We start from the raw sequence: 16855 nt of genomic DNA, 5'->3' as shown, positions 1-16855 counted from the left end.
AGCAGCCAGAAGGTGATAGAAATCGTAACTAGTCATGATTTCGTGAAAGTCACATCTTCTTTTTCCATGTGGTGATTCTGTGGTATTGAAACTAACTGAAATGTACTTGTCTACTTCTTTCGTATGAAGAGCAATCATCTGTATTGTTGGTAGCCAGGTGTCCCGTATGAGAGGCTAGATTATGAAATGACGATTGACAAAGAGTCATTAGGCTATATAGTTAACTCCCAAGGCTAGGTGCCCTCGGACGGCAGGGAGACTGTGAGGACTGTGTTGTGGGTGCGCAGTGTGCCAGGGCGTGGTGTGCGGCCGCGGCGCGCAGTGCATCGTGACGGCGCTGGGCGCCACGTGCAAGTGCGTCGAGGGCTTCATCGGCAACCCGTTCCCCGGCGGCCTGTGCGTGCCCGACGTCTGCTCGGCCAGCAACCCGTGCGCCGAGCCCAGCGTCTGCATCGGCGGCCGCTGCAAGGAGCGCTGCGAGGGCGTCGTCTGCGGCGTCGGCGCCTCCTGCGACCGCAACACCAACAAGTGTGTCTGTGACCCCTTCTTCGTCGGCAACCCGGACCTCATCTGCATGCCGCGTGAGTACCTCGGCTACGCGCGGTTCACACTGCACAGCTATCTTTTAATTTGTGAATGGTTAATCTCCCCTCTTCATTTCCTTGTGACGACGTTAGTGTTGATATGAGGTGAACATTATGACGCGTTACTGTCACACCGCCTTTTAATTTAGAAATAACAGAACTAAATCGTTTGCCTTTCATTTCACTGGGATCAGCACGTGACCAAAATACATTTCCCCACTGTATAGGTTAAATGTAAATATAGAATATGTCATCTACCGCTTGCAATGTACAAACAGCATATGACGTTTTAACGACATGGAGCTACAGCCAGGAAAGAGTAGTCTTCCAATATGATCACATGATAACATCCCTCCTGCTCACAAGTCATTGTAGAACCTTTAGACAATTTCAACAGCCAAACTGGTCTGTATTTCAGTTTACGGTGAAGTGTAAACATGTGGGACGTCCACATCAGAAGTGACCAGATCGACCACAATTTTTATGTCCCGAGACAGATATGCTTTATAAGTCATTCCCACGAACCGTATATTTTACATTGCTCATGGCTGTGTTAATGTAACTGCCAGCACCCTTCTGCGTGAGGGAAGTTACTAACACGGGGAAAATGTTCGGCGGTCGCTCACACAGGTGCATGCCACGACGCCCCAATATCGAACAACGGTGGAAGACGTTTTGCTCGGGGATGAGACATTGTACGGCACGCAACATTCCAGTCGATTCACCATCTTCTGTCGAAGATCTTAACTGAACACATCTGGAAGCCTTAAGAGTGCCTTCAATAGAACTGCCATTGTGGCAGACCGTTATGTTTTGCTCCGGTTTATCGGGGAGAAGGTGAGAAGCTTTTGTTTCTACGCGTGAAAATGCGGCAGCGGAGGCAAGGACAATCTACCTATAGTCTGGTCAAACATAGTGTAAGTTTGGAAATGAAGACAGTACTGTGCCAAGTAATACTTCGGAGGGAAAGACTGGAAGCTATTCTGATACTCAAAAAAAATTAAAAAAATGGCATAGTATGGTAGTCTAAAGTCTGAACCGATCACTTCTCCTGAAAAGGGTAACTAAGAAGACGCCTTTACAAAATATACCACAGTGTGCTTCCAGTCTCAGACTTCCATGTAATTGCTATTTACAATCAAATAATGATTTGGCGAAGAGTATTGTGCTTGACAGAGTAACATCGTTTTTAGGGGAAGTTAGTTTACAAGTAGATTACTGACTGTGTTCTGCGCTATTCATAATCAAATCTGATTGTGAATAATTACCGGAAGCTTCTCCAGGCCAACTTCGTAAAGGATTACAAAACCTACCGTCATTACTTGTTCCCACTGAATCCCGTCACTAATAATGGAATTCTGTTTCCTAGGAACATTTTTTCCTGCGTAATAACTAGCACGATTGTGAAACTACAGGATTTAACAAAACGTTATTGATTTGTGGATGTGATAGTAGAGATATTAAAATAAAGCTGAACTGGTTGAAATGAGGACACGAGGGCTATTCGGGAAGTAAGATTCGATAGGTCGCGAAAAAAAGGAAAAAAAGGTGAAAAATCAGAAATGTGTTGTTTGCAACAGTTACCTACTCCTTCCAGCTACTTGCCTACATAGTCACCGCTTTGGCTTAGGCATTTGTCGTAGCGTTGTACTAGCTTTCCAATACTCTCGTCATAGAAGGGAACCACCTATGCTTTCCGACAATTCTCTACGCTGTTCAACAGCTCGTTGTCCGTGCCAAAATGTTGACTTCATAGCCAGCGGTTCAGGTGAAGAGAGATGAAACTCAGGGGGAACCAATTACGGGCTGTATTGCGAGTGATCAAACACATGTCATCGAAAGCGCTGAAGGGTTATCTTCATTGCACTTGCTGGGTGCGGCAGAATATTGTCATTAAGAAGGAAATGCATGGCAGTTAAGGTATGTGGGCTGCAATGACATCAGGCGAAATCTCTCCCCAGGCCCTCGTACTTGGTGGGAGAGATTATTGTTCAAACATGTTCAAATGTGTGTGAACTCCTAAGGGACCAAACTGCTAAGGTCATCGGTCCCTAGACTTACGCACTATTTAAACTTTAGCTAAGGACAACACACACACGCCCATACCCGAGGGAGGACTCGAACCCCCTGCGGGAGGGGCCGCGCAATTCGTCACATGGCGCCTCTAAACGCGCGGCCACTACGCGCGTCCAAGAGATTATTGTTCTAGCATCTTTGTGTGCTTACTGTGATCTCAGGACTGAAAAGACCGACGTGACCCAATCTACGGGCATACTAGAGACACTACTCAAAGCATCTGCGCAAAGCAAAGCTTGATCGGATTTTTCACTGTAGTTTCCAATTTTGCGCCCAATCGAACCTTACTTTCCGACTAGCCCTCGTCCATTTAAACAAATGTTTTATGTTTCTGTGTGGTAAAATTCTGTTTGTCCTCTCTTTCATCGCACAGGCTTCTGACTGGATGCCGGCGGCGCCGCTGCTGGTGGACGTGCATTAACGTGTGTGTATTTGTTGCAGCCGTGCTGCCGCCGCACTGCGAGCCGGGCTGCGGAGAGAACGCGCACTGCGAGTACGGCGTGGTGAACGTGTGCGTGTGCGACGCTGGCCACGAGGGCAACCCCTACCAGGGCTGCGCGCCGCAGGGCAAGGCGTCGTGCGCCAGCGCCGCCTGCGGCCAGGGCGCGCAGTGCCGCCAGGGCCCGCACGGCATGCAGTGCGCCTGCCCGCCGGGCTTCGCCGGAAACCCCTACATCCTCTGCCAAGGTAAGCCCCTCTGTCTGCCTACTCCCACCGTAAGAGCGACTACTCTGCTCTTACTGGCAGAAATTCAGATCCACTTCCAGCTCACACGAGTAAGTTACTATTGCTAGTTTATTACAAGGTAATGTGCGTGAAGATTGTTTGCAGATGATGCTGTCATTTACCGTCTTGTAAAGTCATCAGATGATCAAAACGACCTTTCAGAATGATTTAGATAAGATATCTGTATGGTGCGAAAAGTGGCAATTGACCCTGAATAAGGAAAGGTGAGAAGTTATTCACATGAGTCCTAAAAGAAATCAGCTAAATTTCCATTAGGCGCTAAGTCACACAAAGCTGAAGACTGTAAATCCAACTAAATACTTAGGGATTACAATTACAAATAACCTAAATTGGAACGATCACATAGATAATATTGTTGGTAGGGCAAACCAAAGACTGCGATTCATTGGCAGAACACTTAGAAGGTGCAACAGGTCTACTAAAGAGACTGCTTACACCACGCTTGTCCGCCTTATTCTGGAGTATTGCTGTGCGGTGTGGAATCCGCATCAGGTGGGACTGACGGATGACATCGAAAAAGTACAAAGAAGGGCAGCTCGTTTTGTATTATGGCGAAATACGGGAGATAGTGTCACAGACATGATACGTGAATTGGAGTGGAAATCGTTAAAACAAAGGCATTTTTCGTTGTGACAGGATCTTCTCACGAAATTTCAATCACCAGTTTTCTCCTCCGATTGCGAAAATATTCTGTTGGCACCCACCTACATAGGGAGAAATGATCATCACGATAAAATAAGAGAAATCAGGGCTCGCACAGAAAAATTTAAGTGCTCGTTTTTCCCGCGTACCGTTCGAGAGTGGAACGGTAGAGAGACAGTTTGAAGGTGTTTCATTGAACCCTCTGCTAGCCACTTTATTGTGAACAGCAGAGTAATCACGTAGATGTGTAGATGTAGAACCTATTTTTATCTCACCCCATTCCCAACCCTACATCACCAGTCAACGGCCCCAGAAGACTTCGGCATGTGCTACCAACAGCATTTTTCGAGATACTAAATGATCCTGTACTACGTGTGGCTGAAATCGTTACACACAATCCACACTTTGCATCTCCAACCCTTCCTATTCACACACCCATCCTTCTCAGTCAATTCTCATTAGGACTTTTACTATTCAGTTTAACGACGCTAAACACTATTGACACTAATATTTGGCGTTTTCGACCACTTTTAAGTTATCTTCATTCCAGCCCCATCCCTATCAGCAAAAAAACCCAAGGGGTGAAATGTCTTCGGGATTGTCGCCAACACGAAAGCCTATGGATTATTCGCTAACGTCCGTCGTTTACGACTATTTTAACCATTTCAATTCTTCGGAGTGAAAGAAATTAATTCTGGCAGTAACATTATTAAAAAAAAAAAAATTCGCGGTTTCGTTTTCCAACACGACTAAGGATGTCACATAAAGGGTTATTAGAAAGAAACTAGCCATAAACTACAAGTACTGTACAAAGTAGTATAGAAATGGAAATAGATGTTAGTAAATTAATCGCATAGGTAACTTAGTAAATCAAAGAAACATGTAGTATTAAATAGTAGCAAAACTTGGAAATGACCATAGTGGAACAGCAGTAGAAGTATCAACACACTTGTACTAAATAATAATCTAGCTCCACTAATTTTAATGTGAATGTTAACTTAGGGCCCCTAATGTAGTTAGGTAGTGGGTTAATCATGTATCATTTGTAGCTTTGAATAAAGAATTTTTAAAAAAAATACAAGACATACGGAAAACAGGTACACATCAGCGCATAGAGCCTCTCTCCTAGTCTTTAACTCGCATTACAGGTGCTCAGTATGGGCACCGTTTCTGACATGGCAAACGTCAATACGTGACACGCATTGTTGGGGAAGAAGCGAGAGCTAGCAATATCCAAGTCCCAACACATTATTTTTTTCAAGTACCACATTTGGTTGAGACTGCTCCAGATATTCGAAGTTATGTTTACATGTAACAATTTCTGTTTTCGAGTCTTCCTGCTGAAATTTACAAGTTATAAAAATGTACGTCAGAAAGACAAAAAAATCGTGTATCCCAAATACAGCAGTCAGAAAGTCAGCCCAGAAATAGATATCAGTATCGCGTTTAGAATCGTGCGTTTGAAAGAGCACAGCTGACAGATAAAATTGGGGTGGGGTACTTTATAACTACTTGCAGGCACAGCCAATATCACTCCTTACTTAGGCCAGGCACTGTTTCCAGAACGTCCAGTCCGCTTTACGTCATGAGGAAGGAGATTTAAAACTGATATCCAGTCTTTGCGATGTCCTGCTTCACCATCGATGTAGACGTCTTGTTGTCAGTGATTTGTCCAGGACACTGGAGATATCGTGGAAACTTTTCTTGTACTCGTACTTGACCTTTTGGATCAAGTCTTCGTTGATCCATTATGGATCGTGGGACGACGGCTGGCATGAACTTCTTGATGCAATAATTTACCAACAGCTGTATGTATTGTAGGAATTTATTTTATTTTATGAACTTCTATATGCGACCAGTTTCGGCATTATATTGCTGCCACATTCAGTCTGTGTCGCTTGGCCACCAAGAGCTGTTGCAGGACGAATTGATTCACGGATCCAGTTATATGGCTCCTTCCGTGTATAGCGATTTTACGACTATGACGAGTGGGGCCTGAAGATGGCATCAATGTAATGCCGAAACTGGTAGCAGCACATAATTCATAAAATAAAATAAACTTCTACAATATATACGGCTGTTGGCAAACTATTGCATCAAGAACTTTTGGATCAAGGTCGCTGTCCAATAAACTGGTGGATTCAGTTGAGATTTACAGTTGTCTTCCCACGCTATTCTTATTTGTGGAGGTGCGATACGATGCAGGCAGTTAAATCTTTCATATTATATCAGTCTCGATCACTCGTTAACCACCCGGGAAATTTCACTACCGGTTGTATCCACCCCATTTGTATATGCCTATCTGAATTATACGAGCGTCCCAAATACCAGCGCAGAGAAACTGAGAGCAAAATTTTGAGAATAGAATGGGCTTTTCAGTTACGGAAGGTAAGGTTACAGAGGATATTATTTCAGTCCGATAGTTTCTGTCCAGTGTATGTTATATGTTAAAGCTATAGTCTGAGACTACTTCCCAATACACGTAAAGCAGTGCTCCTGTAGCTCTCCCCCTGACGGACCATGCAGCAATCCACTATTTTCCTTGTTCCAAGGATGAACCTTGAGTCCGCAGGTCCTTTCAAGATATCGTAGTAGCGCGTTCTTGTTGAAGATGTAGTCTGAGTGGACTTGCAGTAAACTGTGCCTGCGCCGTGCTGTTGTGATAGAGCTGCCCTGTTTGCCGACAGACGTGGACGAGTGCAGCAGCGCGGGAGCGTGTGGCGCCCACGCGGTGTGCATCAACACGGCGGGCGGCTACGACTGCCGCTGCCAGGAGGGCTACGCCGGCAACCCGTTCGCCGTGTGCCTGCGCGTGCGGCCGGGCCCCTGCACAGACCCCGCCACCTGCAAGTGCGGCCGCGACGTGCCCTGCCCGCCAGGGTGAGCCCCTCTCTCCTATCTCTGCTCCCTGTACTACAGATCAAGAACCAATGAACTATATTCTATTTCAACTAACAAGTTATAAACATAAGTGTATTTATGTAAGACTGCAGGCTTCCGTGGCCGTTGTCACTGAAGTTCAAATCTTCTGAGTTATTAGGCCGCGTCACGTTTCTTCTAAAATGTCCGACGTTTCGACCCCTCTGCTGGGATCCTCCTCAGGATCTTTTGGTGTCCACTACTACTTCTAGCAGTAGTGGACACCAAAAGATCCTGAGGAAGATCCCAGCAGAGGGGTCGAAACGTCGGACATTTTAGAAGAAACATGACGCGGCCTAATAACCCAGAAGATTTTAACATAACTGTATTTTTCATATGAAGCTAAAATTCATGTATTCCATGTATGAAGCGCTCGATCGGCATTTAATCTGTATAATCTGTGCAAACATACATTAGCGCAAACCATTTCAGATGAGAATAGCTCGAGGTTGTACCAAGACCTTCTCATCTGAAATAGATAGAAATAGGCCATTACTAAACAACACGCTACTTAGACTGTATTACTCATCCAAATATAGCGTATCACTTCCCTATATATATTACAAATTATTCTTAACCACGCTCATTGTGTTACATTTTTTTTTCTTTTTCTTTGACACTTGCATTGCATAAATTGTACTCTCATCAACTAGGTAATAACAAATTATATGGAACCATTTTAACAATTGTTAAGCATTCAATTCACTGTAATCTCAGAGAAATCTTTAATATTATGTTCTTTACATTATTTAAAAAAAAGCATTAACAACTGTATACCAATAAGACTGTAACAACGAGAAGTCTTTGCTATTAGATTCAGAAGCATCCCATCCACCTTACATTTCAAGGCGGTGGGCTATTATGTACAGTTAATGAAATAAATAAATAAATACTTCAGATCCAGTAGACACAATCAAGCGAGCAAGCGTTTAAAGAGCTGTAATCGGCCACAAAGACTGGTTACGGACCAGGAGACGTTTCTTCGTGTATGGATACGCACACATACATCAGCCATAAAGATCCGCATACATATTATACTTGTCTTACAAATTGGTGACAAATTAAAGCTTTCCTTCCCTTCACGGGCAGCAGCAGTTTTAGTAACATAGCGTGTGCATACGCTGCTTGCGACGTGTTACTGTGTAATTAAGTTTTTTGTGAAGATGATAATTTAACGTTAGAAACCGACAATCATAATTTTAATTTGCGATCGAGACGAAGAAAATTCATATTGGAGAATAAGAACACGTGGTCCTCAACTATACCATGTGAAGTTATACAATAAAGATTTCTCTCAGTCTGCAATCTCTAAAACAACAACCACAGGAACGTTAGAAGAGAGAAGGACGAGAAGTTATTTCGAATACGGAACGACGACAAGAAATCGGGAAACTGTAGAAAAAGAACACATTCGGCGGAGAGAGACAAATATAAAAACAAACGAGGAAATGGACTAATCACTAAGAAAGAAACAAAACAAAATCACATCTTCCTGCCTTTAATGATTTTTCTTCCGTTACCTGTCAGATCAAGTTAACTGTGCCCTCTGAAGTTTAATATGAGTTCTTCTCAGCATTCCATCTTTAAGATAAGTTTTGGTTTTCGTCGTGTTTAAACATTTTCCAGACTTTGTTCTTTCCCGTTCCGTACATTTCCACAAATTATTTTTATTTACGCTATTTAATGTTTTCCCCAATATATCTGTTGCCCAATAAGTTTCACTGTCATTACACTGAGCTTCTATTCCAGCTTATTCATTTTACATTAATCTGCCTCAGTTAGGAATTCTTTTTAGGCCAGGACCTGGGCAGGTTTCAGGACGATTAAATATTTCCAGTAAATGAAAATGTCCTGTCGTTGCAGCGACGTGGAGTGCACAATCAGAAATAAACTACATTTTCAAGTGTGTCCTTAGGTTAGCCGACGAAATTGCATCTATTGCTCTTCTATGCTCAGAGACATGTCCTCTAACCAGAGCTCAGTCCGTGAGACGGCTAAGGATGAATACAAGAAAGTAGGTGCAAGAAGACCACTCAGGCAAAAGAAACGGTTCCTCTTTTTGGTGATCGATAGAGAAGAGAGAATGATTCCCTGGTCGTGATGTATATCTGCTTTCGTTGATGTTGCAACAAGCGGCCCTCCGTTATATTGAAGATATCTGGCGTAACTTGAGGAAAGTCTGAAGGATGAAGGTGTACTGGGCAGAGACGAGCCTTCGTGTTTATTTATGAGGACTACCTTGATCGTGTACAGGTTCTCCTGCGAGAAGGGCAAGTGCCGCGACCTGTGCGCTGGAGTGAAGTGCGGCTCCATGGCCACCTGCGACTCCGGGAAGTGCATCTGCCCTGCGGGATACAACCTGGACGCCAGCAGCAAAGCCTGCAAGCCCCTCGGCCACTGTAACAACGACTTGGACTGTGCTTCTTCAGAGATTTGCTTCCACTTCCTTGGGGTTAAGGTAAGTGTTTCTTTTTTCCACAAACAAATGATCTACATTTAATAATTTCTCACCATTCTGTGAATAATGTTAGACATTAAAACATTTATGTGTGTGCCTCTCTTCTGCATGGCCTTTAGTCTGTTAACGAGCCGTTAAATTTGCACAATTGTCTTTCAGTGTCTTCGGTGGACAGTAGTAGAATTCCCTGTGTCTGTAGTAAAGAGTCATTTACGCGAATTGCATCAGTTAGAAAATAACTTTGAGGAAGACAGTAAATTATTTGTCGAGATCACAACAGAATTAAGATATCACACACTCTTCTATAACATCGACGAAATTCTCGTATTGTGTTTCATATGAGCCTCGCTCAAAATTCGGTTCTTTTAATCTGTACAACAACAATGAATTAAACAATAAAAAGACGAATCTCGTTTGCATTTATTTTCATCTAAAAATTCATTTTAAAATGACTTGGACTGTTTCCAGTTAGCATACTATGTTGCAACTCTCTTTAAAAGTGGGTGAATGTACGATGATTCTCACAAAAAAGAGAAATAACTCGACATTTATCCATTAAAAGGTTGATGTTAAGTTTCTGGAGCGTGTCACGTCACCTAAAAAACTATTCGTAATCCTGAGAATCAATGTGAAATGGAACGAGCTCATGGTATCAGAGACACGGAAGGCAAACTGAAGACATAGATTTCTTGGAAGAAATCTGAGAAATTGCGGTACACCTGTAAATAAAATCACATGCAAGAGACTAGTGTCACCTATTCTGAGCTCCATGAAAAGAACTCATAGCAGCACACGTCGTAGGAATTCGGGGACGCGTTACTGGGATCTAACAAGTCGGCACTTAAAGGTGAAAATGTGAAAAATATATTTAGTGGATTTAATGCGAATCTTTGTAAAAAAAAAAAAAAAAAGCGGTGTTATTGTCGCGAAACCCTCTTGGGTAAATTTGCAGCTTCCTTCGTAGCTGAGTTTCGTGTAGGGACCGTGGGAATATGATGAAGGAGATTAGCACGTGTACTGACGCAAATAGACATTTCCTCTCGCTCTGTTCGAGAACGGAGAAGGCAGAAAGTCGGTAATATTCTACAAAGTGCTTCCGTCATGTACCGTATAGTGCTTCCGAAACATACGTAGACTAACCCAACCACACACCTGTGTATTCTTCCAAAAGTTTATGGTTACAAAAACATTTTAGAAATCGTTCACAGACATTTTATCGGAGTTTTAGTACTGCTACGTTTCACACAACACTTAGTAAATACGGTGCATTGATTTCATAGCATGCAAGCCTTCATGAGCATTACCAAATCGCTATTCGCGAAACTGACATGTTTAAATAGAGACGACTTGTATCACGACCTGGACACTGTGTAAGATCGTTACAGGTTAGGTCATAATTTAATTGGTGTCTTGTGCGTTTTTAAATAACTTGTAGTAACAGACAGGCACGTTACTTTTAATAGTGCCTGTATACGAGTATACCAGACGCATGCCTCGGAAGAGACGACAAAACAGCACAGAAAAGTCATGAATGTTTTACTATAGAGTTAGAATGAAATGAAGAGGAGCCTCTTTCAAGTTGAACGATCCGCAAAGTGTACTCGGAGCACCTGCTGTTGGTTCCAGTCCAAGTCCAGCCCACAGATTTAAAATTTGACATATAACCAGCAGGGGACGTTATTCGGACGTTATTAGTTACATTTAGGCCTGTGGAGAGTCAGGATGGGCCTTGGAATAGGTCTCGTCGACCCTTGTGCCCTGACTACAAAAGCAGCCAATGTCCTTTTTAATTCTTTGTTTTTAACTTCTTTAAGTGAGTTATGGATAATTTCGACAAAAGAAGCTCTGTTTCATAACATAATATGCCATTTGAGCATAACAATAAGTGCGCAACAAGTAGGTCACACACTAGAACAGCGTGTAGTACACACTGTATGTTACGGTTTGATTTTAGGATATCAAGGGGGAATACCTTCCGTAAGTAACATGACACCATGTTGAACAAGCCATTAAAGTAATTCGGCACGGCACAAAAGTGCACATTCTTTAAATGCCTTCATTTTTTGCCGGCCGGAGTGGCCGAGCGTTTCTAGGCGCTACAGTCTGGAACCGCGTGACCGGTACCGTCGCATGTTCGAATCCTGTCCAATAGTGCTCAGAGCCATTTGAACGATTTTTTGAACCTTCATTTTTTCCTGGTAACATGGTTCAAATGGCTCTGAGTACTATGGGACTCAACTGCTGAGGTCATTAGTCCCCTAGAACTTAGAACTAGTTAAACCTAACTAACCTAAGGACATCACAAACATCCATGCCCGAGGCAGGATTCGAACCTGCGACCGTAGCGGTCTTGCGGTTCCAGACTGCAGCGCCTTTAACCGCACGGCCACTTCGGCCGGCCTGGTAACATGGAAAGAGAAACGAGAGTGCTCTTCTCGTTACCTTCAAACAGACATGATGGTGTTCCCTCTGTAAGTTGAAACTTCTGTAAACAGAGTTCGCCTTTCTCGTATTCATCCTTTTAAAAAAAAATTAATAAATGTGTGAGTGGGCTCTTTACCTCGCAGCATTACACTGTGGATACCAACCCTGGTGCCGCCTCTTCCCCCCCCCCCCCCCCCCCCCAACCTACTCTCTCGTCGAGCGTGCTTGTAGGGAGACTGGGAGGTGGCGACACGTGATTGTGTTAACTTACGTGTTGCAGGGCTCTAGCGGCGTGCGCAAGTGCGTGGACGCGTGCAGCAAGGCTCAGTGCGGACCGAACGCGCTGTGCGTGTCCGAGCAGCACCGTTCGTCGTGCATTTGCGCGGAGGGCACGAGCGGCGACCCGAGCGACCTGGTGCTGGGCTGCCGGCCCGAGGAAGAGGGCCAGCCGAAGCGCGGCTGCCTCAGCGACGCCGACTGCCCGCCGGGGCTCGCCTGCACGCTGGGCCTCGACGCCAGCCGAGCCTGCGTCGACCCCTGTCTCAGCGTCGCCTGCGCCATCAACGAGGTGCGTACGGCGCAGCCTCTCAGCGACTGGTCAACTGCACTTCTACCAAAATACTCTTCCATCACTTACCTAACAGTATAAAATGTGTGATTAGTTATACATCTGAAGTTAAGCTAAAATTGGTGTGTTGTATGCTGTGGTTGGGAATTCAGAATAACTAAGAATTGTGATGCTCTGCCAATATTTTGTAGTTATTTTATTGGGAGTACTGGACATATGGACTTGGGAAGAAGGCTTTGTGTTTTTTGCACTGGGAAGATGCACTTCTGTTGTGGTCTCACGGCCTATTGTCGGCAGAAGGCACTCAATGTATCTCATTAGGCGAGGTCAGCCTCGCAGCCAGATGAGCAGTTTTCGCAGAAGTGAGGCTGCGGTTTGCTTCTTATTTTTGCGGGCACAGCCGGTACCTGGCTGACCTCAGGGCAGGGAAGCTGTGACTCACTGCCGCCTCCATAGAATAACTGACTTTAGCATTCCTGTCTTTTCTTTACGAACATCGAAGGTCGAGAAGATGCGGCTGCCACCCAGCCAGCATGAGAAATATGGTTACTTTCACTCCAAGATTTTGATCATCCAGTCGAACTTCGTACTTGGCACGAACAGGCGGACCCATTGAGGAGACACTGCTCGAAACCAGATCCAGCCTCATGTTTGTTACTGTGCGTTTCTTTTACCAAGAGTGGGAATTTTCTTCTGTGTTCTCCTGTTTTCTCATGAAGTAAACGATATTCTCGTCCATCTCATTAGCAATAACACTGAGTTGTCTCTTCCTTATAGAGTTTCTTGAAAGTAGAGAGTTGAGGACGAACAAATTCTTTTCGTGGCATTCGTGCTCTGGGCAGTGTGCAGTTCGCCTCCCAGTCACCATCTGGTGCTGATGGGAGCTCACATTGCTGATTTTGGGAAACTGTAACTTTCGCAGTCTTTAGTAGCACGACCTGCACTCTGAGCATCTCGTTACTTACTTGCTGTGGCACGCAACTTGTGTTGTCACATTTGATTATAATTTCTGATTTCATTCACAACATTGTGCAGATAAATAAAACTTTTCGCATTTTCTCCATGCAGTCTTCCGTGTCATTTGGTACTTTCCCGCAGTGCTAGCGTCATTCTGCGTAAATTCAATCCAGACTTTTAGAAAAATTTTCTGTCCATTAACAGCTTGTGTATCGTGTCCAATAACTAGAGTAAATAAAAATCTGTTATATTCAGACTTGATGTAAAAATCGTTTAAGTTGTCCTGCAGCTTTTCCACAATGGACGACCCATTAATAATAAATATAACCTGCCGCAAAACAGAGCTCGTTGTTCTCACAGTGTTATCTCTGTGTACAGCGGACAAGCTAGAGATCACTTTCCTATTATTCAGTGAAGGTAGTGAGCAGTGCAGTCTCTCGTCTTGTTTGATTATAAATGTGCTTATTGACTAGGAAGATCTGCATGGATTCCCCCTAGCAGTATTCAGACGTAACAAGCAACAACATTTCACAACAGTGCCATACCGTAATGCAGGTATAGGGTCACTGCCTACGTAAACACTATAAATTGTCAGAACAGTATTTAAAATCCTCAGAACTAAATTTAGTGCAAGGTGGGCAGTGACAATAGAGCCAGAATGGACCAAAGACATTTTTGTTTACATGTGATGTTACAGTGTAAGCCCACTATCTGAATTAGTATTGAGTGGGTACTAATACTAAATATTGTTGTTGTGTTGTTATTCTACTTACAGTGTAATAATTTACTGCACAGTCTTTATACTGCAATGCCTAATTACATGTGAATGAGATAATGGACCACTTAGATACCTTGGGCTAAACCCTGGATGTTGACCGGCCCTACTTATTAACTGCTACCGCTTATGATTATGTACTTCCCTCCACCACACTTATTGAACAAACATACTACAAAGCAACTAACTGCTACTTTTACTTTTTTGAAAAATACGTAAAAAAAATCAGCTAACTGGTTGCATAGGTTTTCTATATACCTTGACCAGGTTTCGTCACCTCTAAGGGTGACTTCATCAGAAGGTGAGGTAATTACATGAAGAACATATCGTCAAAGATGTACAGTGATTTAAGAGCTGAGTTGCTCAAGTCATACATTAAAATATAAAATATAATGTTCTTCAAAAGGTCAAACATTAAAACATAAGTAACACCGGTGTGGCGTGAGGAGACCTTTTGAGGAACATTATGTTTTATATTTTAATGTATGACTTGAGCAACTCAGCTCTTAAATCACTGTACATCTTTGACGATATGTTCTTCATGTAATTACCTTACCTTCTGGTGAAGTCACCTTTAGAGGTGACGAAACCTGGTCAAAGTATATAGAAAACCTATGCAACCGGTTGGCTGATTTTTTTTTTTTTTTTAACATATTTTTCAAATTTGGGTATACGGTTGCTGCAAACGTCAGCCATGTTCAAAGTTGTACTACTACTACTACTACTACTGTATAGCTGCATTGTGCCTTATTATAAGAACAAAGCACAAAATCCCATAGTCACTAATAGTCCATCAATGAGATTTGTGCCAAATGCACACACACATCTAGTATTAATAGACTGTCCTTAGCTGGATTACGAGATCCAAAAGACAAAACACCGTAATCACTAAGAGTGCATCAGTGGGCGATGTACCAGTTGCACCCAGAGTCCTAGGTTGCCACACATTTAAAATAACATTTCTCTGAACTCTTCTTTTTGACACGTCTGGGCTCATAAGAACGTGTCACTGGACCCATACATTTGAGCCATATCCACAATTGCTAACAAACGATTGTGGTATAGTTTTATCGACGAAGGCAGTAAATGAAATGTTTTTTGTGCAACGCTAGTTAGTTTACTGAAGAACTCCACGCATACCCTTCGCTGTTGTTTGGTCGATGTGTGTTGTATAGCTCCATTTCTGACGAATCTAGACGTTACGGGCCAGAGGGCGCTCCAGTTATAAGAGCGAGGTGAGTGTGTGTGGCCGGCCGTTGTGGCCGAGCTGTTCTAGGCGCTTCAGTCTGGAACAGCGCGACTGCTACGGTCGCAGGTTCGAATCCTGCCTCGGACATAGATGTGTGAGATGTCCTTAGGTTAGATAGGTTTATGTAGTTCTAAGTTCTAGGGGACTGATGACCTCAGATGTTAAGTCCCATAGTGCTCAGAGCCATTTGAAGCATTTGAGAGTGTGTGGCGGTTGCGCAGGTGTGCCGGCTGGACGCGCAGCACGGCCCCGTGTGCCACTGCCGCGACGGCTTCGTTTGGAACCCGGTGTCGTCGGCGTGCGAGAAGCCGTCGCTGCCCGACTGCGCGAGCGACGGCGACTGCGGCGCGGCGGCGGCGTGCCGGCCCGACGCGCTGGGCGTGCTGCGGTGCGCCGACGCGTGCGCCGCGCTCTCCTGCCCGCCGCACAGCCAGTGCGAGGCGCGCGACCACCGCGCCACCTGCCGCTGCCTGCCCGGCTACACCGGCAACCCGGCCGACCGCGCCGGCTGCGTGCCCGCCTCCAGGAACTCCTGCACCAGCGACGCCAACTGCGCCGAGGCCGAGGTGAGCACCCAACACCGGGCATTTCGACAAGACAGCGTACTTTACGAAACGTTCATTTTAGCACGTGATGAGATTCGGGCAGTTAGTGATCATCTTCAGGTCCTAACAATACCACCACTTGCAAAGTAGATTAGAAATCAGATTAATAATGTTGCTCACGCAGCATATGTTCGCTTCATCGGGCAACAACAAAGTTATTGTCTGTGGATGGTATAGTCAGAATGGAAATAATGAGGTCACTGCAAAAAAGTCATTAATTTTGGCGCTTATCTTGAATGGATTCCCACGTAGATTTCGCCGAAGTCGTTATGGCTCATCTTATTGATTCTAGGGTGATTCCACTCTGACTGCTAGAAGGTCCAGATCTGTATTTTAGCAATATTTGAAGACCTAGCAAATGCGTTTTTCAGGAAATTCTTGATGATCAAAACCTCCCAGATCAGAACAATGGTATGGTAGAAGTAATTTTTGACTTGGTGTTCAAAATCCACATTTTTATTTAACTTCTTGTAAATTCACATATACTTCTTCTTAATTGTCACATCATCAAGAAAATAGTTTTGTATCAATCTTCATATATTTAATTTCCACTTTAACCAAACACAAGACTTGACTACTCTTTTACTATGCGAAATAACAACTTAACTTCTGCAAAGTGAAACAAAGACTGCTCTGTGCGCATTCGCGCCAAAACGGTTACAAGTAAGTCAAAGATTATGACAGTCTCACAGAAATGAATACACACAAGAACCATATCATTGTAATATATCGATACATTGGAGTACCTATAGATTTATAAAACCAAATGTGAATATTGTAACGTCTGTTACTTCGCAGAAAAGTAATACGATATTACTGGTATCTAGAACTGGGGTTGGAGTGCCGTAATG

General features: G+C 43.9%; 1 protein-coding gene across 1 annotated transcript in view; it reads left to right on the top strand.

Annotated features, from left to right (window-relative positions):
• The window catches only part of LOC126439847 (uncharacterized), a 604845-nt gene that overhangs the window by 219542 nt on the left and 368448 nt on the right, over positions 1-16855 (top strand). The window contains 6 exon segments of the mRNA XM_050090598.1: positions 288-581; positions 3102-3347; positions 6737-6929; positions 9222-9426; positions 12131-12418; positions 15621-15965. Coding sequence (XP_049946555.1) covers positions 288-581; positions 3102-3347; positions 6737-6929; positions 9222-9426; positions 12131-12418; positions 15621-15965 — 1571 coding nt within the window.

Source organism: Schistocerca serialis, chromosome 1 (assembly GCF_023864345.2).
Source record: "Schistocerca serialis cubense isolate TAMUIC-IGC-003099 chromosome 1, iqSchSeri2.2, whole genome shotgun sequence".
In the NCBI taxonomy this organism is placed as follows: Eukaryota; Metazoa; Arthropoda; class Insecta; order Orthoptera; family Acrididae; genus Schistocerca; species Schistocerca serialis.
Note: the sequence above shows the minus strand (reverse complement) of the source record. Positions and strands in the feature narration are given on the sequence as shown.